Source organism: Neoarius graeffei, chromosome 12, assembly GCF_027579695.1.
Source record: "Neoarius graeffei isolate fNeoGra1 chromosome 12, fNeoGra1.pri, whole genome shotgun sequence".
Taxonomy (NCBI): domain Eukaryota; kingdom Metazoa; phylum Chordata; class Actinopteri; order Siluriformes; family Ariidae; genus Neoarius; species Neoarius graeffei.
Window position 1 is genome coordinate 20,253,096 of NC_083580.1, and position 23,199 is coordinate 20,276,294.

General features: G+C 41.9%; 1 protein-coding gene across 1 annotated transcript in view; it reads left to right on the top strand.

Annotated features, from left to right (window-relative positions):
• The first annotated feature begins 526 nt into the window (after positions 1-526).
• Positions 527-23,199, top strand: part of scamp1 (secretory carrier membrane protein 1) — a 94,930-nt gene continuing 72,257 nt past the window's right edge. The window contains exon 1 of the mRNA XM_060935638.1: positions 527-703. Within this exon, the coding sequence (XP_060791621.1) occupies positions 647-703 (57 nt within the window). The 5' untranslated portion in view covers positions 527-646. The remainder of the gene's footprint in view (positions 704-23,199) is intronic.

Here is a 23,199-nt window from a genome sequence, read left to right on the forward strand (position 1 = left end):
GCCATAATCATCAAAATTAAAACTAAAAAAGGCTTTAAATATTTCACTTTACATGTAATAAATATGGAATATATGAAAGTTTACCTTTTTGAATTAAATTACGAAAAAAAAGGAACTTTTTCATGGTATTCTAATTTTTTGAGATGCACTAGTAGTCTCTAGTTGGCAGCACATACTTGGGTATGTTTTCCTTCTGTCACGTATAACTGAAGATTCATTGAAATGTTTCCTGAAGTCTGTTTTCCAACAAACAAACAAAAACACTGAGAATGAGAAAAGAAATCCTCCATAAAAACCTGAAATTAACCATGAAATTATTGGAAAGTGATATTTCGATTTTATTCATTCAAAATTTCGACTATTTCAAACAATATACCGTAGAATTAAAAAAAAGCATTTCGAAATATGTAACGATAACAATGACATTATAACGACTGGAACAAACAAACAAACAAACAAACGCCACAAAAACTGAAGTAATCATTTAGACAACCGGCACGTCCACGTCACTTCCGGTGCTGCCATTTTGTAGCTGCAGATCAGTGGAGAGTCGCCGCCGTTGCTGCTGTGCAGGATAGGGTTAACATTAGTGTGTTTTTGATACGGTTTTATTGTTCTCGGAAAGTGAAGACAGTTCATTGACGAAATGTCGGATTTCGACAGCAACCCTTTCGCGGACCCGGATTTCAGCAACCCTTTTCAGGTACAGAGAAAATCAAACCGTTCCCCTTCATCGATATCATTCAGTTAGTTAGACAGCTAGCTAGCGAGCTAAAGCTAACGTACCCAGCCCTGCTGAACAGTGTCCTGACTGATCATCAATGCGTTTATTTTATTTCTGTCAAAATAACTTAAACCTGCTGTTTGGTTTAAATGACTTCTAATTTACATGCATTTATTTAACGACGGTTTTCACGTCTGTTAGCTCTGTTTATTATTGACATTATTATTATTATTATTATTACCACCAAATGCTCGCTGCATATTTACTCAAGCTGTGATGGATTATTTATTTTTTTTAGTTAATAAAAATAGACATGGTGCTTGTCGTTTCACCAGATATACTGCATTATCTTCTGTTAAAATTTTTATTTTGTCCTTTCCAGCACTGATTAAGTCGGTTTGTTCGCATAACCCGATTCGCAGGATGAATCCCAAAAGACTTTGTGTTCCCTCCGTAGGTGCACTACATAAACTATCAAAATAACGGTTCTTCCGTTCATTGTAGTGCACAAAGACGACAGGTAGAGAGCGGTTTGCGGTTGAACCTTCTTCTGCTCCTGAGCTTTGCTGATCATGTTTACTGAGAAGAAGCAGCCAAGTCAGCTCAGGTGTCTATTTAAAGGGCTGTGACTCCTGTGCATGCAGTCTGAATGGTGTTTTTTTTTTTTTTTTATTTCAGTGTTTTTTTTTTTTTTGTTTTTTTTAAATGGATGTCCTTCTGGTGCAATCAGAAGGCTTTATATAGGAGATGAGCTGCACTGCTAGTCCAATGACCTGACTGGTGTGTTTTAACATATTGTTTTGTGCAGTTTTGCAAAGCACCTTTTGCTTGAGTCGTTTTCAGATTTAATCCTGGCTTCAGATTGGTTTCAGTGTTAAGCTGCAAAATCAACTCGCCGGTGCTGCAAGCTCTCACATGATCAACATTATTCATCAAAATCCAAGTTTGTGTCATGTGATTTCACAGAGCATTTATTTATTTATTTATAGAAGTCCTTTTATTTCAAAATGTGCAGCGTATCTACGAGGGTACTTCAAAAAGTTCTCGGCCTCATCCAGAAAATGCCACAGGAGAAAGATTTGTTCTTGCTTTATTTTTCAACATAGTCTCCTTTAACGGCGGCACGGTGGTGTAGTGGTTAGCGCTGTTGCCTCACAGCAAGAAGGTCCGGGTTCGAGCCCCGTGGCCGGCGAGGGCCTTTCTGTGTGGAGTTTGCATGTTCTCCCCATGTCCGCGTGGGTTTCCTCCGGGTGCTCCGGTTTCCCCCACAGTCCAAAGACATGCAGGTTAGGTTAACTGGTGACTCTAAATTGACCGTAGGTGTGAGTGTGAATGGTTGTCTGTGTCTATGTGTCAGTCCTGTGATGACCTGGCGACTGGGCCAGGGTGTACCCCGCCTTTCGCCCGTAGTCAGCTGGGATAGGCTCCAGCTTGCCTGCGACCCTGTAGAAGGATAAAGCAGCTAGAGATGATGAGATGAGACATTGCTAATGTGGTAAATGACTATTCTAGCTGGGTGGCACGGTGGTGTAGTGGTTAGCGCTGTCACCTCACAGCAAGAAGGTCCGGGTTCGAGCCTCATGGCCAGCGAGGGCCTTTCTGTGCGGAGTTTGCATGTTCTCCCCGTGTCCGCGTGGGTTTCCTCCGGGTGCCCCGGTTTCCCCCACAGTCCAAAGACATGCAGTTTAGGTTAACTGGTGACTCTAAATTGGCCGTAGGTGTGAATGTGAGTGTGAATGGTTGTCTGTGTCTATGTGTCAGCCCTGTGATGACCTGGCGATTTGTCCAGGGTGTACCCCGCCTTTCGCCCGTAGTCAGCTGGGATAGGCTCCAGCTTGCCTGCGACCCTGTAGAAAGATAAAGTGGCTAGAGATGATGAGATGAGTCTCCTTTAACTTCAATGCACTTGGTCCTCCAGTGTTCAAGCTTCTCTATCCCTTTGCGGAAGGTCACATCTTGAGCCTCCAGATTCTCCTCAATAGCACAGATGGCTTCATCATCACTCTGAAAAATGTGACCATGCGAGTGGGATTTCGGTTTGGGAAACTGATAGGAGTCAGATGGTGCCACGTCGGGTGAGGTAAGGTGCATGCAGTTCAAAGCCGTGTTTGGTTGCTTCTGCCACTGCCACCTGTGTTGTGTGGACGGGCACATTGTCCTGGAGCAACAGCACGCCAGCTCGAAGTGTTCCTCTCCTTTTTCCTTTGATTGTTTCTTTCGTTTGAGTTTTTGTGGACCGTGATATAAGGCTTTATAGTATACAGTTCTGCTCCTTGTTTCCGAGTGAGGACGAGAGCTTGTTGGAGTACCCTCGTATATCTACCGATATATACTTACACTAGTCTTTATCAGAGCTCTATCTGATGTGTCTCAAACAAGCACTGATGTTTTTGCACTGTATGGATGGAGATGAGAAATTGCTGCATACTGTAATGAATTGCTGTGGAACAGCTGGCGTATGGCGATCCAGATGCAGACCGAGCAAAAATAATTTAGTGGACTGAACTGGGGGGGACAACAAGAAGCTGTAGCAGAGTCATCCCATGCTTGGAGAAAATCTGTCCTTGGTTCAGTGACTTGATTTTATTTTAAAAATGAATCAATGCTGCTTCTGTCGCACATCCTATCCTTGTGTTGAGGCTTATCCAGTCCCATGTATTTCTTCTTTCGGCTGTTACTGTTAGGGGTCGCCACAGCGGATAATGTCCCTCTATCTCCTCCTGTCCGCTGTATCTTTTTGTCACACCAACCCTACTCATGTCCTCCTTCACCACAGCCATGAAACTCATCTTTGGTCGTCTTCTTTTCCTTCTACCTGACAACTCCATCTCCAGCATTCTTTTCCCAATATCCCCTGGATCTCTCCTCTGTACGTGTCCAAACCGTCTCAGTCTCACTTCTCACTGTGTCTCCAAGACGTCCTACATGTCCTGTCCCTTTTTAATATTCTTGTTTCTAATCCTGTCTAACTTTGTCACTCCCAATGAGAATCTCACCATCTTCAGTTCCGCTACCTCCAGTTCAGCCTCCTGTCTTTTTGTCAGTGGTGCTGTCTCCAAACCATACAACATTGCTGCGCTTATTACTGTCTTGTACTTTCCCTTTCACTCTTGCTGGCAACCTTCTGTCACAAATCACTCCTGACATCCTCCTCTCCTCCATCCATTCCAACCTGCTCACACTCTTCTGCACTTGCCATTACTTTGTACAGTTGACCCCAGCTATTTGAACTCCTCTGCTTTGACCACCTCTCTTCCTTGTAGCTGTACCATTCCACTGTCCTCACCCTTGTTCATGTACTCTGTCTTTCTACTACTGACTTTCCTTCTCCGTAGTGCATACTTCCGTGTCTCAAAGTCCTCCAGTCCCATGTATTTATGGGAACTAATTAGCTGAAGGAAGCTCTTCAGACTAGAGACGACCGAAAGCGCATGTGTAGAGACATTTTAGTAAGAAAGGGAAGAATTTATGGGCTTGTACAGAAAAATAAAAGTTGATGAATTGCCCCTTTTTTTTTTTTTTTTTTTTAAGGCATTTATTTTTCTGCCTCAAACCTAAAACTGACATTTCATCTGTTTAAAGTCAAAAGTGATGACTGGAAGTGCCAGTGTGAAACAAACCATCACTTTTGATTGATTAATCATGCTTAATATTAAAATATCGAGTCATGTTTGAATGAATTAACTTTATGAAAATGGAACTTCATAATTTTAATTCAAATCATCCTACTCTGTAGGAACAATTGGAAATGCATTTATTTATTTATTTATTTATTTATTTATTATTTTTTACAGCCCCAGTTAAAAAAAAAAAAAAGTTGGGACGTTGTGTAAAACATGAATAAAAACAGAATGTGAAGATTTGCAAATCATGGAAACTCTATATTTCATTGAAAATAGTACAAAGACAAGATATCAAATGTTAAAACTGAGAGATTTATTTTATTTTTTTAAAGATATTTTTTGGGCTTTTTCCACCCTCACTTGGATAGGACAGTGCAGAGACAGGAAACGAGCAGGAGAGAGAGAAACGGGGAGGGATCGGGAAATGACCTCGGGCCGGAATCGAACCCGGGTCCCCGGAACCACGGCATGGCGCCCCATCCACCTGAGCCACGATGCCCCCAGATTTATTGTTTTTTGAAAAATGTATGCACATTTTGAATTTGGTGTCAGCAACATGTTTCAAAAAAGTTGGGACAGCGGCAACAAAAGACTGAAAGTTGTGTAATGCCAAAAAAAACCCCTAATTTGGTTAATTGGCAACAGGTCAGTAACATGATTGGGTATAAAAAGAGCATCGTAGAGAGGCGGAGTCTCTCAGAAGTAAAGATGGGGAGAAGTTCACTGCTCTGTGAAAGACTGCGTGGGTGAACAGTGCAACAATTTAATTTAATTTAAGAAAAACATTCCTCAATGTAAAATTGCAAAGAATTTGTGGATCACATCATTTATGGCAGGGGTTCTCAACCTTTTCTACTTTAAGGCCCACCTATTCATTTCTTGTACCAAGTTGGGGCCTGTTTTTTTAAAATATATATATATATAAAAATAAAATCTCACACACAAGATCCCCACTTATTTTGGCTCAACTATTCTATTAGAATCTAATAACCTATTGTAAAGTGTATTAATGGGATGCAGCATCACTCCCTGTTACAGACGGGGAGCCCAGAAATTAAATAAATGCAATAAAACCAAACTGTTTAATTGTAGATTTTGTATTTTAAAATTGTAGCCAACATAAAACCATTCATGCAGGGCATTCTCACTCAGAAGGGATGAATGATCCAAAAGTGGAGTCTGGGCAATTAACACAAGAACTTATTGCCATGTTTGTGTACAGCAAACAAGCAAGTTATTAAAACCAAGAAGTACAGTAGAAACCACTCAATGGGATAGATCTTTACACGTTAACAAAGGATTTTTCCTACGAGTTGGACAATTATCCATCCGTTGAGTTCCCTGACATCTCAAACTACCTGGTGCTGCAGACATCGTTCTACGCAGACAAACAGATGAAACCTGGAAAAGCCTGGAGGTGTACAACTTTTTATATGTGGCTGGGTTAAAGATCTGGGGATCAGGACGGATCTAAGTGCAGGAAGAGTGTTTATTAGTAGGCGTGAGATTTACAAAAACCAATCGCAAACAAAAGCAGATTATTTAAACAGCGTTATAAACACAGCTAGAAACAAACATGGCGGTGATACTTCAGAGTCTTTATGAAAACAGCATACGTATCTGTGCATGCTGATTGCGCTCAAATCAGTATCAGGTGTTTCTCATAATGACCAGGTCCCAGGCGCATGCACAACGCTCTCCATGAGTGTGCGCGGCTGCTCGAGCTGCACCAGACTCAAGTACGAAAAGGCGCGACAATCAAATGTTCACCTGCCGTGTAACTTTTAGCTCACGTGTATATCACCATGCATTGGCACCAAAATGGCTTGTTTTCATCGATAACCCATCGCAAGCTGTAGTGTGACTGTAGCTTAATGAGGCGGTTGTGACACTGGATGCAACCCAGTAATTGTACCCGACTACGAGTAAAAATTAGCTTCAACTTGGGGTGCGGTGCAGCCCACTAGATGGTGCTGGGCCGTGGCTCAGTGGTTGAGAAACGCTGATCTGTGGTACATAATCATTTAAAAGATTCGGAGAATACTTCAGTAAACCATTGTCTGTGAAAGCAGTTCATTACCGCATCCACAAATGTAAGTTAAAACCAGATATAAACAGCATCCACAAACACCGCCACCTTTTATGGGCCTGAGCTCTTTTACAATGGACTGAAGCGAAGTGGAAAATTGTCCTGCGGTCTGACAAATCAAATGTATAAATTCTTTTTAGAAATCATGGACACCATGTCCTCCAGGCTAAAGAGGCGAGAGACCATCTGGCTTGTCTGTGCACAGTTCAAAAGCCAGCATCTGTGATGGTATGAGTGTACATTAGTGCACATGACATGGGTAGGTTGGACATCTGGGATCATTAATGCTGAATTATATCTACACGTTTCAGAGCAATATGTTGCCATCCAGACAATTTTTTTTCAGGGAAGGCCTTCCTTCTTTCAGCAAGACAATGCCAAACCGCTTTCTGCACATGTTAAAACTGCATGGCTCCGTAGTAAGAGTTTGGGTGCTAAACTGGCCTGCCTGCAGTCCAGTCCAGTCCTGTCTCCCATTCAAAACATTTGGTGCGTTATGAAGCACAAAATACGACAAAGAAGACCCTGAACTGCTGTTGAGCAACTGAAATTGTGTATCAGGCAAGAATGGGACAAGATTTCACTTTTCAAAACTACAGCGACTGGTCTCCTCAGTTCCCAGACGTTTAGAGTGTTGTTAAAAGTAGGTGATGCAACGCAGTGGTAAACATGTTTCTGTTGAAACTTTTTTTTTTTTTGGAAACTTGTTGCTGACCTCAAATTAGCGCATATTGTTTAAAAAATAAAAATAAAGTTTCTCAGTTTCAACATTTTGATATGTTGTCTTTATACTATTTTCAATTAAATATAGGGTTTCTGTGATATGCAAATTATTGCATTCTGTTTTTATGTACAGTTCACATAGCGTCCCAACTTTTTTGGAATCAGGGTTGGAAATCATAATTGTTTGCGCAGAATTTTGCATCTGTGAAAAGGTGGCATTCTTACTTGGGTTGTCATCTCGTATCAAAATTTAAACCCATAGTGGCTTTCAACTCTTCTTACATTATTAAGCATGACGTGTCCAGCCTGCTGCTGTGTTTCTGCGGCACGTAATCCAGGCAGTAATAGCAGTTGTTGCACGGTATTTCCCAGTGCGAGAACATTAGTGCGCTATAGAAATAGTGTACGTCATTTAAGATGCACCGAGTGACTCATACTGCCAACAGCCATTTTTGATAAACAGTTTTTGCTCGCTGATTGAAATAGGGATGTACTAGTGCATCTCAAAAAATTAGAATACCATGAAAAAGTTCCTTTTTTTCATAATTTAATTCAAAAAGGTAAACTTTCATCTTTCCTATATTCATTACATGTAAAGTGAAATATTTAAAGCCTTTTTTGTTTTAATTTTGATGATTATGGCTTATAGCTCATGAAAATCAGAAATCCAGTATCTCAAATTATTAGAATATTCCCTAAGATCAATCAAAAAAAGGATTTACAATACAGAAATGTCCAACTTCTGAAAAGTATATTCATTTATACACTCAATACTTGGTTGGGGCTCCTTTACCATGAATTACTGTATCAATGCGGTGTGGCATGGAGGTGATCAGTCTGTGGCACTGCTGAGGTGTTATTGAAGCCCAGGTTGCTTTGATAGTGGCCTTCAGCGTATCTGTATTTTTGGGTTGGGTGTTTCTCATCATCCTCTTGACAATACCCCATAGATTCTCTATGGGGTTCAGGTCAGGCGAGTTGGCTGGCCAATCAAACACAGTAATATCATGGTCAGCAAACCATTTGGTAGTAGTTTTGGCACTGTGGGTAGGTGCTAAGTCCTGCTGGAAAAGGAAATCAGCATCTCCAAAAAGCTCGTCAGCAGATGGAAGCATGAAGTGCTCTAAAATCTCCTGGTAGATGGCTGTCTTGACTTTGGACTTGATAAAATGCAGTGGACCAACACCAGCAGATGACATGGCACCCCAAATCATCACAGACTGTGGCAACTTCATACTGGGCTTCAGGGCTCGAAATTAACTTTTTTTCTTTGTGTCCCCCAGTGGTCCCGAATTCTGTGTTGTATTGTCCCGAATGGAAGCAATAGTGTCCCCATTTTTTTTCAACTCTGAAATAACCAGTGGTTAATATTATCATATGAAGTCTCATCTCATCTCATTATCTCTAGCCGCTTTATCCTGCCCTACAGGGTCGCAAGCAAGCCGGAGCCCATCCCAGGTGACCACGGGCGAAAGGCGGGGTACACCCTGGACAAGTCGCCAGGTCATCACAGGGCTGACACATAGACACAGACAACCATTCACACTCACACCTACGGTCAATTTAGAGTCACCAGTTAACCTAACCTGCATGTCTTTGGACTGTGGGGGAAACCGGAGCACCCGGAGGAAACCCACGCGGACACGGGGAGAACATGCAAACTCCACACAGAAAGGCCCTCGCCGGCCCCGGGGCTCGAACCCAGGACCTTCTTGCTGTGAGGCGACAGCGCTAACCACTACACCACCGTGCCGCCCATCATATGAAGTTACTATTATAATTGTAACTATGCGATTTTGAACCCTTGATATCATTTTTACAATAAGTCACAAGACACAAGCGACACATGTCCTATACATCATCTACTTCAAAATTACAGTTATTGCATTTTCAGTTTATTAAACTTTGGCGATCTCACTGTATGAATAGATACCTGTTTATTTAAAGGGGCCAACTAGCTCATTCAGAAAATGTTTCAACTCCCTACATCTGCAGTACACTTTAGTTGAAAATAAGACCCCTTTTATGTTCATTTCATCTACTTATACCTTGAATATCTGTTGGCACTTATAAGGCCAACTTATAATTTTCACCATTACCGTTATCCATTTTTATGAACTTTCCGTTATCCATTTTATGAACTTTCCGTTATCCATTTTTATGAACTTTCCGTTATCCATTTTATGAACTTTCGCTGCCGGGTGCAAACGTTAGCAACATCAGCATAGTGCCAGCCAGGGTCCGTGTATCATCCGATCATTCAAGTATTCCATTCAATCTGGAAAACGATGATACACGGACCTGCCAGGTCCGAGCCTAGTTGTGCTGCTGACTGACTAAACTTTCTGAACTAGAAAGACACCAAGAAAACTCACTTATTCTGTTGAACGGTATCTTCCGTCAATATCATCCACATCATTCCTGTTGTATTTTATAACGTGTCTAAGAGTGTTCATTCAGTTCATTCAGTTGCTAGCGTTGCCTGCAGACCAGGCGATGACACTTTGGATCCTGAAGGTCCCGGAGACGTTATGTCTGGGCTTTCAGTTTCTTCCCCGCGGTCGGTCCGCTTCAACCACTTCAGCATTTTTGTTCTGGCAAGAGTCGGCGCAGCGTGTGCGCTAGCAATTCCATTCCAAGTCCATATAATGCGGACTCCGGCCGAAGATTCTAGAACAGAATGCGCTGCTCTGTAGCCTACGGATGCAGGTGCATCGAAAGTGTAGCTACTATGTATTTTTCGCTGTTAACGTTTTAAAATTAAAATTGACAAATTAGGAGAATGTCTACGTATGTGTTACGGCTTTGTAAATAATATTAATGTAGAACTTTTTTCTAGATCTATTTTTTTCCATTGTCCCGGGATTGTCCCAGATATGATAATTTTGTGTCCCGATGACATTTTTTATGGTCCCCGGGACATCAGGACACCGTTAGTTTCGAGCGCTGCTGGGCTTCAAACACCTTGGATTCTGTGCCTCTCCACTCTTCCTCCAGACTCTAGAACCATGATTTCCAAATTAAATGCAAAATGTACTTTCATCTGAAAAGAGGACTTTGGACCACTGAGCAACAGTCCATTTCTTTCTCTCCTTAGCCCAGATAAGACACTTCTGACATTGTCTCTGGCTCAGGAGTAGCTTGATATTAGGAATGCAAAAGTTGTATCCCCTTTCTTGAAGATGTCTGTTCGTGATGGGTCTTGATACACTGACACCAGCCTCAGTCCACTCCTTGTGAAGCTCTCCCAAGTTCTTGAATCGACTTTTCTTGACAATCCTCTCAAGACTGCGGCCATCCCTGTTGCTTGTGCACCTTTTCCAGCCACCCTTTTCAGCAATGACCTTTTGTGGCTTACCCTCCTTGTGGAGGGAATCAGTGATCATCTTCTGGACAACAGTCAAATCAGGAGTCTTCCCCATGATTGTGGTTGTGTGTACTGAACTAGACCGAGAGATACACTGTGTTCATACTGTTTTACTCAACTCAAAATAAAATATTCTAATATTTTGAGATGTTTTTTTTTGTACCGTATGCCATACTGATTAAAATTAAAATTGAAAAATGCTTGAAACATTTTAGTTTGTGTAATGAGTCTATAATATATAACATTTTCACTTTCTTAAATAACTGATGGAAAATATTGAACTTTTTCACAAGATTCTAATTTTTTGAGATGCACTAGTATTTGTGGAGTAAATGTATGGACTGATGACCAAGCAACCGCTTTGGCACATCGCAGTATCGCCTTCAAAATGTCAGCAAGATAACTTCTTGAGATTTGTACATCACCATATACCATTGCACCTGCCTTTGAGGAGGTTGCTACTTGTTGTATTTCCAGAACCTTTGGTACAACGGGGAGTAAGGCAGGCTAAGATGAGGAAGGTGGAAAATAAGGCTGCAGTAGATGGACAGCAGGAGCTTTAAAGCATGCACGTGTACAGGAGTTTAAAACGGAAGAGCAGTGAAAGTCAACCAGAGGGCTGATGTGTTGAAACTGAGGAGTCTGGTTACATCAATGATTGATTTATGCTATAATTGTGTATGTAATCGCCCGTATTAATGAACTCGTTCTAATATGTTCTTGTTCCGATAGCAGCAGCTTGCATATGGACTTGAATGGTGGACGCTTCATATACGTGAAATTTTTTTTTTTTAAGAAATATATATATATATATTTTTTCTCATTTTCTGTAAGGAAATCCTTTTTTAGATGCTCCATGTTTCCTGGCACAGGAAAGTCTTCAGCACAGAGGACTCGAGCTTTTAGGAAAATCCACATGACACCCCTCCCACTCCCCATCTTATTAACGTAAGATGGATCAAACTCTTCAGCAGACAGGACATGCTGTTACAGGAGAACAGTCACCTTTAGGGTGTGTAAAAATAACCATTTTTATTTCTGGCTCCGTCACACCACGCTGTCATTGACTGACTGATTATTTTCCTATAACAGCTCACTTCGTCATGTTTTATTCCTTATAAAGTTATATTGCAGCTGAATCAATAACTGTCAGGCTCGAACTTTTTAAAAAAAAAAATGCTGCTGCTTTGATTTCGTTTGATGAATTCTACATGTTGGTAGAAATGACTGCGCAGTATTGCTTCTGTTCTTAACATTCATGAAGGTATTCGGAGTCTCGCACACCGTTAGGCCAGGACCACGCTGGTGTTGTGAAGAGCTCAGAGGTTAATCGCAGTGCTGCCCTTTGAGATATGCGTGCTTAATGTTTACCTGCAGCCCTCCCTGAGAATATTTAACATCAGCACAGTCTATGGTGACAGTCAGTCAGATTTCTTTTGCTGACGTTTTAGATTTGCGAAACATTTGAATGCGAACGTCCGTCTTTTTTTCTCTTCGCTAATAAAGCAGTGCATCTGTTTATCATCCCTTTAATCACGGCCTGCCCTCACCCCCCCACAATCAAGCCGCCCACGCGAAAGCAACCTGTGAAAAGCTTCACAGTCCTCACCAGCATTACCATGACATCCGCACGCAGAGAGACAGACAGACACCTTTATCTGTCACATGCACACTCAAGCACAGTGAAATTCGTCCTCTGCATTTAACCCATCTGAAGCAGTGAGCACACACACACGCACCCAGAGCAACAGCACCTGGGGGGCAGTTGGGGGTTAGGTGCCTCGCTCAAGGGCACGTCAGCCTAAGGCTGCTCCGCGTTAACCTAACCGCAGGTCTTTGGACTGTGGGGGAAACCCACGCAGACACAGGGAGAACATGCAAACTCCACACAGAAAGGCCCTCGTCGGCCGCCGGGCTTGAACCCAGAACCTTCTTGCTGTGAGGCAACAGTGCTAACCACTAGACAGACAGATACCCCTTTTCCACCAAATCAGTTCCAGGTCTGGTTCGGGGCCAGTGCTGGTTCACAACTTGTTCAACTTGCGAGCCAGCTGAGAACCAGTTTGCTTTTCCATAGCTCGCGGTGCTAAGGGAAGCCACGTCATTACATCGTTGTATACGTCAGTTACGTCGCTACGTTTGCATAAACCTTGGCGCGAATATCGAAGCAAAAACAACACGGAAGAAGCAGCAGCAACAACAATAATAATAATGGATGACTTCGCGTTTGTACAGCTGCGGCTTCTCGTCGCTTAAAAATGGCGATCTTTCGTGGTCTTATTATTGCTGGTCTTGACAAAACCGCCCCCCACCCCCCAGCCACACTGACGTAAGCAGTTCTTTCCTCTGGCCCAGCAGAGAGCTGGTGCTCGCCTGGAACCGTTTTTTCTGGCCCCAGAGCCAGTTCTTTGTCAGTGGAAACAGAAAACCCGGTTCCAAACTAAGCACTGGCCCCAAACCAGCCCTGGAACTGCTTTGGTGGAAAAGGGGCAATACATGCTTCGGTGGCTCTTGTTGGTTGCAAAGCTTTCAATCCCTCCCCTGTCTAACAATAAGACGTGCACTGCATATATGCATGCATATTATATTTTATTTTTTTAAATTTGACACACGGATTAAATAACTGTAAGAAAAGGAAATGATCCGAGTTGAATTTGGAACTTGATGCAGTATGCAATGTTACCTAATTTTGCATTCATTTGTTTTCTTTTGATTTATTACACTTATTACATTTGCACTGTAAGTGGTTTGTGTGTGAAAGCTGCAGGTTTGTGACCCTTGTAACCCGGAAAATGATTTGTTCTGGCGTCTGACCAAAGAGTCACATATACTGTAATGGAATTTTTTTTTTTTTTGCTCAGTAAGTATGTTTCTCTGATCAGAGCATGCATTTTTTGGTCAATAATTGATGATCCTTTGTGCTCCTGTGCGCCATACACTGCCCAATTACAGTACTGTATTGTAACATTTTTGCATCGCTGAAGTGAAAAGGATCCTGCCCCCCTTCCTGCACGGTCATTTTTACTTCATTTAATTTGTTATTGCCAAATCGTTATCCGGCATTTGTCCGTCACGTTTTCCGGTAACCATCCGAGCTACAGTGCAAAACCGCAGCGGCTTGTGATAACATGCTGGTGAGGGATGCGTGCAAATAACAAACAGGGAGCTTTTGTTGTCGAGAGACGTGGTGAGAATAAAAGTCTGTGCACATGCAAGGGAATGCTGTCGAGGGGGGAAAAGTGCCTTCAAAACAGTGAAACGTTTTTATATTTAAGGAAGGGAATCAATGAAATGAAGTCAGTATTTGGTGTGACGATTTTGTGGATGAATGGGTCACTGCTGTCTCCAATCAAAATGTTGGAATAATTTCATGATGTAAGGAAACCCTTTCATGCGTACATCACTGTATTTATACGTTTTATCTAGATTCTTAAATCTTCTTTAATTTTGAGTCTGTTTAAATATTACTTTGTATTAAAAACTAAATAGCTTGTCCATGACAAAAGGCGAAACATTCTGCCTGAAGTGTTTTATTTAAAAAAAATTTTTTTTGAATGTCCAAAAATGTTAAGTGAGATCTAAAATATGTCAGGTTGAAGACAAAAATGTTAATCCCTTCTGAATTAAAACAAACTTTACAGTTTTGGATTGTTGCATGACACAAGAAGGTAAAAAGAACAACACGCATTTTAAAAATTCTGAAAACATTACTAATTTTTTAGGGGGGGAACAAACAAACCAACCCAATGATTCATACTGACTTCTGTATGATTCTTTTGATTATTTATTTCTTCTTTCAACTGCTCCTGTTGAGGATCATCCTTCCCAATTTATGGTCCACACATATTTGATTTTGGCATAGGTTTTACACCAGATGCCCTTCCTGACACAACCCTCCACAATATATCCGGGTTTGGGACCGACACAAAGTATACCCTGCCGTGTGTTTACCTAATCTGCATGTCTGAACTGTGTGGGAAACCGGAGCACCTGGAGGAAACCCACACAAGGGGTGTTCACGCGGCACATATTTGCATCGATGCTGCACCGATGTATTTTGTTGCGATATATCTTACACCGGTGTAAATTTTGTGAAGCGTTCACATGTCACAAACCTGCTTACTAGAGAGAAACGTGTTCGCACTGGTGCAGCCCCACTTGCGTTCACACGGCAGTTTTTGCGACCGTGCTATACGATAGTAATAATGCAGAAATGAAATATGTGCATGCATGAAAATGTACAGTACTTCCTTTTCCCGGTTGTCATGGCATCACCAAGCGCTGGGAAAACGTGGATGAAGACACCAGTGTTGCCAGATACTGCTGACGTTTTCCAGCCCAAAATATGTTCAAATCCGCCAAAATGCACTTAAAACCACCCAATCTGGCAACACTGGAAGACACGCAGTTCTGTTGTTGTTGTTGATATTCGCCATTTTGGAAGCGCAAAATACCAGGATGCAAATTATGCAATGCCCGTATGTAATCAACTCTCCTCACGCGTAGCGAGTCTACCCCTGTAGCGTTCAGACGGCCCATTTTATATCGGTGCTGCCCCGCAAACTAGCGTTTACTCCGGAGTAAATTTCTTAAACCACCTCCCGAGCAGGGTTAGATTTGCACCGGTTTAAGCAGCTTTCAGGGGCTACACTGGTGTGAACGCTCTACCGGGGCAGCCCCGGTGCTACACCGGAGTAAAAGTTGCCGTGTGAACACCCCTACGTACACAGGGAAAACGTGCAAACTCCATGTAGAAAGGCCCCTGTTGGCCGTGAGGTTCGAACCCGGAACCGTCTTGCTAACCACTGCACCACCGTGCCACCCCATTTCTTTGTCTGATTAAACCTGCTTAATGTTGGTGTGATGGCCCTTGATGCTGTAACTACACTGTGTGCTTCTGAATCTAAAATCCCACTGAAGCACACACTAGGGCTGAGCGATGTGACCCAAATCTCGTATCCCGATACAGGTAATTTCATATCCAGATAATGATACAGGTCATGTATATTATATCAAAAGCCATTTTTTTTTTCATTAAAAATTAGGAATGTAGCATTTTCAGATTATCAAAATCAGAAAAAAGTGTAAACCTGGTACAAGTGCTTATTTTTGTAAGGTTGTTTGTAATAATGGTGGGAAAATGGTTAGCATTAGTCATCCAGCATTTAAAAAAAAAAAAAAAAACAGCGAGTGACCAAAACAAAACATGTTTTGATCCAAAATAATCCATCGTACTAAAAACGTCCTTATTTCCCGCACACATTCTCAGGCTTTTGTCTAAACCGGGGAACAGGGGTGCTGCGCCCTCTTACCGAAATGCCAATTGAACCCCAAGTCACACTTGGGCCATGCACTTGTATGCTACTGCACAACATGCAATCTTTCTCAAAACGATCTTTTCTCCGTGAAAACATCCCAGCAACACCACGTGACAATGTGTCTGATCATCAAATACGTTATAATTACTCCAAAAATATTCCAATCATAGTAGACACACTGCCAGACGGTGCAAAAACAATCCGAATTGGTGTTTTCCAGACTAAGGCGCCATGTTTAGTTGTCGCGGCTGCTCTCGCGAGATTTGACATGGGTTACATACAAGGTCAGCTGACTTGTAGAGCGAGATTTCTCGAGACTGAATGACCTTTCACCCACCGGCACGGGAGTTTGACAGAAGTAGTTCGCGAGTTGTTTTTGTTGACACTTGGGCATTTAAAGATGTCATCCCGCGGCACGAAGCGGAAGAAAGCCAAAGACTGTCCGGGGCAGAAGATGATTACTTTTCTTTTTCAATGTTGACGATTTGTTACAATTTCCCTGTCAGGTAGCCTCAGAATGTCCCATTGTAGCCTCAATTTTTCAAAGGCTTCGCACGGCGGAGGGGAGGGACGGACGGACAACCGGCACCATCCCCCCCGGTCGCTTCGCTCCCTCGCCATGGTGAGTGCCCTCGTACTAAATTTTTCTAGAAAAACCCCTGCATTCTGGTCTTAATGATGACACAAATTTCTTCTTAAACATGTTTACCTGTAATTCGGCCATAGGAGAAAAAGTCGGCCTCTAATCCAAAGCTAATAACCTTTATCTTTTAACCTAATCGGTTTGTGCTAACCAGTGGCAGCTGGTGGTCTTTGAAATGGGGGAAGCTCAGTTTTAGGTCTATGTAATTTTTATTTTATTTTTTTTCAATTATATGTCAGTTTGTTATTTATATGCGAGTTCTGCTTTGACTCTGCCAAGTCAACTTAAGCGTTCCTTGCTTTTCTCATGCCCAAGCTGTTTTCAGATGCTTTCTGTTAAATAATTAATATTTTTACGTTTTTATAATCTTTACTTTCTCTGCATGTTTTAAATTTACTTTAATTTTATTCTATTTTATTCCGCTGGTTTCTTTTTCTCCTTTTTTCTTTTTGGCGTTTTATTTTATTTCTACTATTGTTTAATTCTTATTATTTTCTTTTAATTCTTTTAATTAATTGTTTTAGATTAAAAATAATTATTTTATGTAATTTTATTTCTCTATTGTTTACTGTTTTTGTTTTTGCTTCTGTAAAGCACATTGAACTGCCATTGTGTATGAAATGTGCTATATAAATAAACTTGCCTTGCCTTTTGTATGCCCCGTCAAATTTTGGCCAAATCTCCAAAACCCAGTTTTGACCAAACAATGCATCCTTCTCCTTCGCCATTGTGCCTAGGTGGCACATAGCGCCTCCACCAAGATTTTCCAGTCTTCTCTGTTCTTTGCTTTCTTTTCGATCTCTCCCCAGGTCTTTTGGATGCTCTTGAATTGTTTCTCGACGGTACGCCTCCAGGTCTCTTTTGGTCTTCCTCTTTTCCTCTTTCCGTCATCAGGTGTCCACTTCAAAGCTTGTCTTGTTATATTCTCTGGATCTTTGCGTATCACATGCCCTAACCATTTCCATCTTTTCCTTTTAACTTGTCATGATGTCGCGTTGACCTGTCCGTTCATATAGTGCTTGATTAGATATTTTATTAGGCCAGTATATGCTACACATTTTTCGCAGACACGATGAATGAAACCCTGACAGTCTTTTGCTATCCCTCTGTACAATTCTCCAGCATTCTGCACCATAAAGGAGTACTGACAAAACGTTGCTGTTATAAAACCTTAGCTTAGTCTATTCTGTGATGTTACGAGATCTCCATATTTTATTTAGTTGAAGAAAAGATGTTCTCGCTTTCTGCAGTCTGTTGGTAATGTCTTTCTCTGTAGCATTGTCTTTACTAATTATACTGCCAAAGTATGTAAATTCGTCTACTACTTCTAGCGCATCGTTTTCTAAAGTTATTATGGGTGGTGCATCAGTGAGTTGCATGGTCTTCATCTTCTTGCTAATTTTTAGGCCTACCCACTCCACAGCTTTTCCAAGGTCATCAGTCTTTTCCTGTAGATGTTTTCTGTTACTTGACAATAGAGCTAAAGATGGACACTAACATCTATGTTGAAGGATATTGATTTTGCCGATGACACAGCTCTATTGTCAATGCATCCTTGGGATGGTCTTATTAAGAGGCAAGGCCAACAGTACGTTCTCTTCATCAAAGCACTCCTAATTAACCGGTTTACTTCGTCATACTAAGACAGCTGAACTCAGTGACTGTTTCTCCCTGACTTTGGAATTAAATCCATCTTGGGCATTGATCCGCCCTGTTTAATTTTGAGCCTGTCCTCGTAAGGAAGAGCATCAGATGTCTTCTCCAAAATCAGGTGGACAACATGAGCAGCGGTTGCCATTTTACACAGCTAACGGCAAGCTAGCTGGCTAGATTTCCCCTTAAAGTAAACAGCCTTTACTGAACCGAAACAATAGCAAGTAACAACAAACTCTCAAACATGATATTTATGGTTTTATTTACAGTGTATACAAATGGAAATAGCAACTGTAGATTGGTTGGAAAAGAACGAGAATGAGCGGCTAGTCTCATTACTTCTAGGGCTGTAACGATACACCCAACTCACGATTCGATTCGTATGGCGATTTTTGACCCACGATTCGATACGCCCACAATTTTTTTTAAAAATGTTTTTTTAAAGTAGTAAATTTGACTTATTAACATTTACTTACTTACATTAACTATTTAATAACAAATAATTCAGACCACTGCAGAGAATGAGTAATATGTATGCAAAAATGAACAAATGTATATCCAAAGATTTTTATTTCTCAAAATAACTGTTGAGCCAGAAGCTCTGTTTTTTTCGGTTCTGAAAAAGTCATTTTTCCAAATCGTGTAAATCCGTTAAGATTTTTTTTGGGGGGGTGGCTCTCTCACTGTCTCACTCTCATAGGGCCAATGATTTTCTGTGATCGCGGAAAACAGATGGAAATTACGGAATTTTTATGGTGAAACATTGCTCGCGTGTCAAAATGTAGCTGCCGCAGAAGGCTTCCGCCCAAGCAGACATGCCTTCAGTGTTGCCAGATATTGCTAACGTTTTCCACCCCAAAATATGTTCAAAACCAGCCAAAAAGCACCTAAACCTGCCCAATCTGGCAACACTGCATGCCTTTCCGGTCAAGTGATTGTGATTGGCTTGTGGCACACCTAGCCAGCCAATGAGCTGCTTGTTTACAGATTCGCTCCCCGCGTCGCAACCAGAATGGCGACCGCTTAAAAGAAATGAATCCTCTGCCAGTGGCGAGTGTGGACGTTGCGTGACTCGCAGAAGATTGTCGCAGGTCGGCGAAAAAACGACTTACTAATAGATATAAAAAAATAAAAGTAATTTAAGTAAGTTTAAAATGTAATTTAAATAAAAAGTAAAGTATTCATAAATTGAAGTTTGGAAGCGCCTCTGTTTTTGGGCTGAGGAGAAGTTTGAAAGGGTGTACCGCGATTCTGCCTTCTTGTATCGCGATACGGATCGTGGCTCTGTGTATCGCGATTTCGATACGCATATCGTTACAGCCCTAATTACTTCAGTTGCCAACTCCCTGCACGGACTGAGCTTGAATCCCTCCGTGTAATTTTCAAACGCTGTCAGTCATATGACATTCAGAAGAGATTTGAGAGTTCCTCCAATCATCATACAGAAGCCCAGCATCCAGTCCCGCCTTTCCGTTGCTGACTCTCCAGAGATCCTCAGAATTACGTTTTAAAAGCATATTGTCCAATGTCTCGCTTTGCTGCACAAAGATTAAAGCATATCCCGTAGTGGCATTAAACTACATACACGCTGAGCATCAATGGGTCGTACTTCCACAGGCCACTATGGGGGGAAAAATAATCTTGTCAGATTATGACTGCCAGCGAGAAATAACTTTCGAGCACAAAATACTGATTTTGGAATAAGAGAATTAACACGTTGTTTACCAGCTGGGAGGTCCGTATCGTGAAATACCGTGACTGAGGTCTTGAAAGTGCTGACCGAGGCCCTCTGGGCCGAGGTCAGTATTCAAGGCCGAGGTCACAGTATTTCATCATACAGATCGACCTTAAGCCGGTAAATAATATTTTTATTTTTTTCCTTTACCAAATTCTAACACAGGGATCGAAACGGGAATTTGGGAGCACTGGTCCATTCGGACCAGTGCCTCTCAGAGGTACTGGTCCGAATGGAGTAGCACTGGTCCGTATTTATAATTACAAATTTCAAGCCGATTTTATATATTTATTCATATAATACAACCATATTATATATGAGCGATCCATTTCAACTGTCTATAAACTTCTTCCTCAGTCATCTCATTATCATCACAATCTTCGAAACCCTCATCCAGGTCATCATCATGGTCATACACCACATCATGCTGCGCCTCCTCATTCTGTCTCTCCTGGGACTCTACATCTCCTGCCACATACTCCCTCTCATCACCTGCAGGCTGCTCTGGCTTATCACCCTCCTCCATACTTGTTGAGCGATATCCGTTTGTTTTGATAGCTGTCAGAAATGTCAAGCCAAGGACTTTTAAACTTCGCGGGGGTCTAATCTATCTGACCAATAGTGGTTCAAGTTACATTTGTCTTCACGGGCAGCAACGAAAATGAACGGGAAGAAACGAAACTTCACGCAGCCATGCTGCATGTAGCGGTGTATACTGCGCACGTAAACAATGTGGCGGCGCCTGCATCTATGCCAACTTGACAAATGTCTCACAAAATCTATTGAAATTATCGTAAAAAACGGTAAAATAGACCAAATTCTGCTTAAAATAGGCGAGAATCGTTGATAGAAACCATCGAGGCAGTGAGTAGTTTGATATATAGCGTGGCGAGCCAGTCACCCACTCGGTTGAGTACATGTTGTCACTAGTCGCCCGTACCCTTTCCAACTCGCATTGGCGAGTGGGCGACCGCCCGTTTTAGATCCCGGTAACAGAAAACGAGAGCACCCGAAAGGGAAAACCGAGCTGAGGCGAGCCGCCATTTTGAATCCTCATTCACGGCTGTAATGCAAATTGCTTCCTCCTCGGTATACAAGTGCACTTCCATGGCAGGAAAAAAACTACATTTTGCCGCCTATGTCGTCCCCTATTTTTATACAAAATTGAGGATTCAGGATTCAGCCATGTTTTTGCTCGGCGTTAGCAACAGTTACAGGTTTTTAGCTTTCTCCTGAAATGTTTTCTTTTATTTCGTCTTCATCAGAGTAATAAAACTCGCTTTCGCTGTGAACACTGTCATTATCGCTATCCATGAGGTAAAATTAATGCTATTCTCCGGAGAAATGCGAAAATAAATATTGACGACAATTGCTACTATGTTTGTTCTTGTGAACGAGCGAGTTGCCAGAGGTCCGTATCTGGGGTCCATAACTGGGGTCCGTATCGTAGGATACGGACCGGCTCGCCAGCCAATCAGAGCTCAGGATTTGATGGAAACCGGACCGCGAAAAAAATAGCGTAAATACATCTTTAACAGGAACTTTTTCGTGACGTTTTACAGGAAGCTGGGCTTCCCTTGTAGCCTTAGAGTACAGTGGTGCTAGCAGGGCCAAGCAACCTGTTGTCCCAAATAAACTGTCAAATCAAATGATATGTTATGTGGCGTGTGCCTTCATATCACAGAACTCAAATACACACAGTACCCAAGATTGCTGTTGCCGTCAGTAGAGATGGCTGCTGCTAGGCAGATTTATCTGGCGTGTCAAGGTGACGGAGGATCGTTTCACTTGTATGTGGAAACACTAATGAAGCCAAGCAAAAGAAAGTGCAGGGCAAACCACGCATTCGGACATGGTGGAAAAAAAAGCTGCTGGCTTGAATCGACCGTTATCTTCTGCATATGAGGAGAGAACACCATAACTCCGAGCTGAAACACTGCTCTGCTTTTATCAAGGGCACAAAAGTGACATGCTCCATTAGACACTTCAAAGACTTGATTGCCTTGATTGAATGCACTTGATCAGCTAACGAGCTTGCGATATGTTATTACCTCACTTCAGCTTCTATATTCTGGACTGGCCAATTAGGTTTCCCGGCAACTGGGCAGCACGTTGGTGCTTCGGCTTGTCTAAGCTGACTGTGTGTGTGTGTGTGTGTGTGTGTGTGTGTGTGTGTGTGAGAGAGAGCGAGAGACTGCATTCAGGTGTTGTTGGTTGTATTCCTAAGCACTAGCGTGACTTTTTGCTCCAGACAACAGTGACAAAAACCATTGAGCAAATGTGATGCGGATATATTCAATGTGAGCAGGAGAGAACCGGATAGAAAATGGGATGTGAAGCTTTTTGGGTGTGTTTGAGCCTGCAGGGTCATGACGCCCACAAACGTACCGCAGAATAATGAGCTGTCAAGAGATGAGTGGGTAAAGAAAGGTGAAATAAGGCAGAGGCAGACAGGGATAGATGCAAGCAGGGCGGTAGAGCTTCAAGTGGAAATAAATTGTGAAAGTGCCATCAGTGGATTATGTGACTGGAGATAAATGCTAGGGATGTGCCTCCTGCCTCATTTGAATCTATTAAGTATCTGTTTTTTTTAAAGATATTTTTTTGGGCTTTTTTTCACCTTTATTTGGATAGGACAGTGTAGAGACAGGAAATAAGCAGGAGAGAGAGACTGGGAGGGATCGGGAAATGACCCCGGGCCGGAATCGAACCCGAGTCCCCGGATCCACGGCACGGCGCCCCATCCACCCGAGCCACGACACCCCCTATTAAGTATCTGTTGATGAACATTTTCAAGTTCCATCTTTAGGGAGGTGTAATCAAATATTGCTTTGTAATACAGAGCAGTACGTTTTCAGTTTAATACAACCCCAAATCAGAAAACAGTTGGGACAGTATGTTGAAATGAAAATTGAATGCACTGATTGTAAATCATCTTTGACCTGTATTGCACTCAGAACAATGCAACAGCACGTTTATTTGATATTTTACCTCATTAAGTTTGTTTTTCACAATTTCTTGCAACGTATTTAAAAAAAAAAAAACTGAGACAATAATGCATTTACCACTTTTGTAATGTTGCCATTCTTTCTCCCAACACCCAAAAGATGTTTTGGTACTGAAGACACAGAGTGATGAAGCGTTTCAGGTGTTATTTTGTCCCATTCTTCCTGCACACAGGTCTTAAAGTGCATATCACAGGTAAATTCAGGAGCAAGATCAATGTAATTCTTCTATTTTATATTAAACTTTGGTCAAATATCTGTCACATTTTCATATTGTGCAATTTTTTTCCCCCTTGTGCAATACCAGAAAAATTCAGTT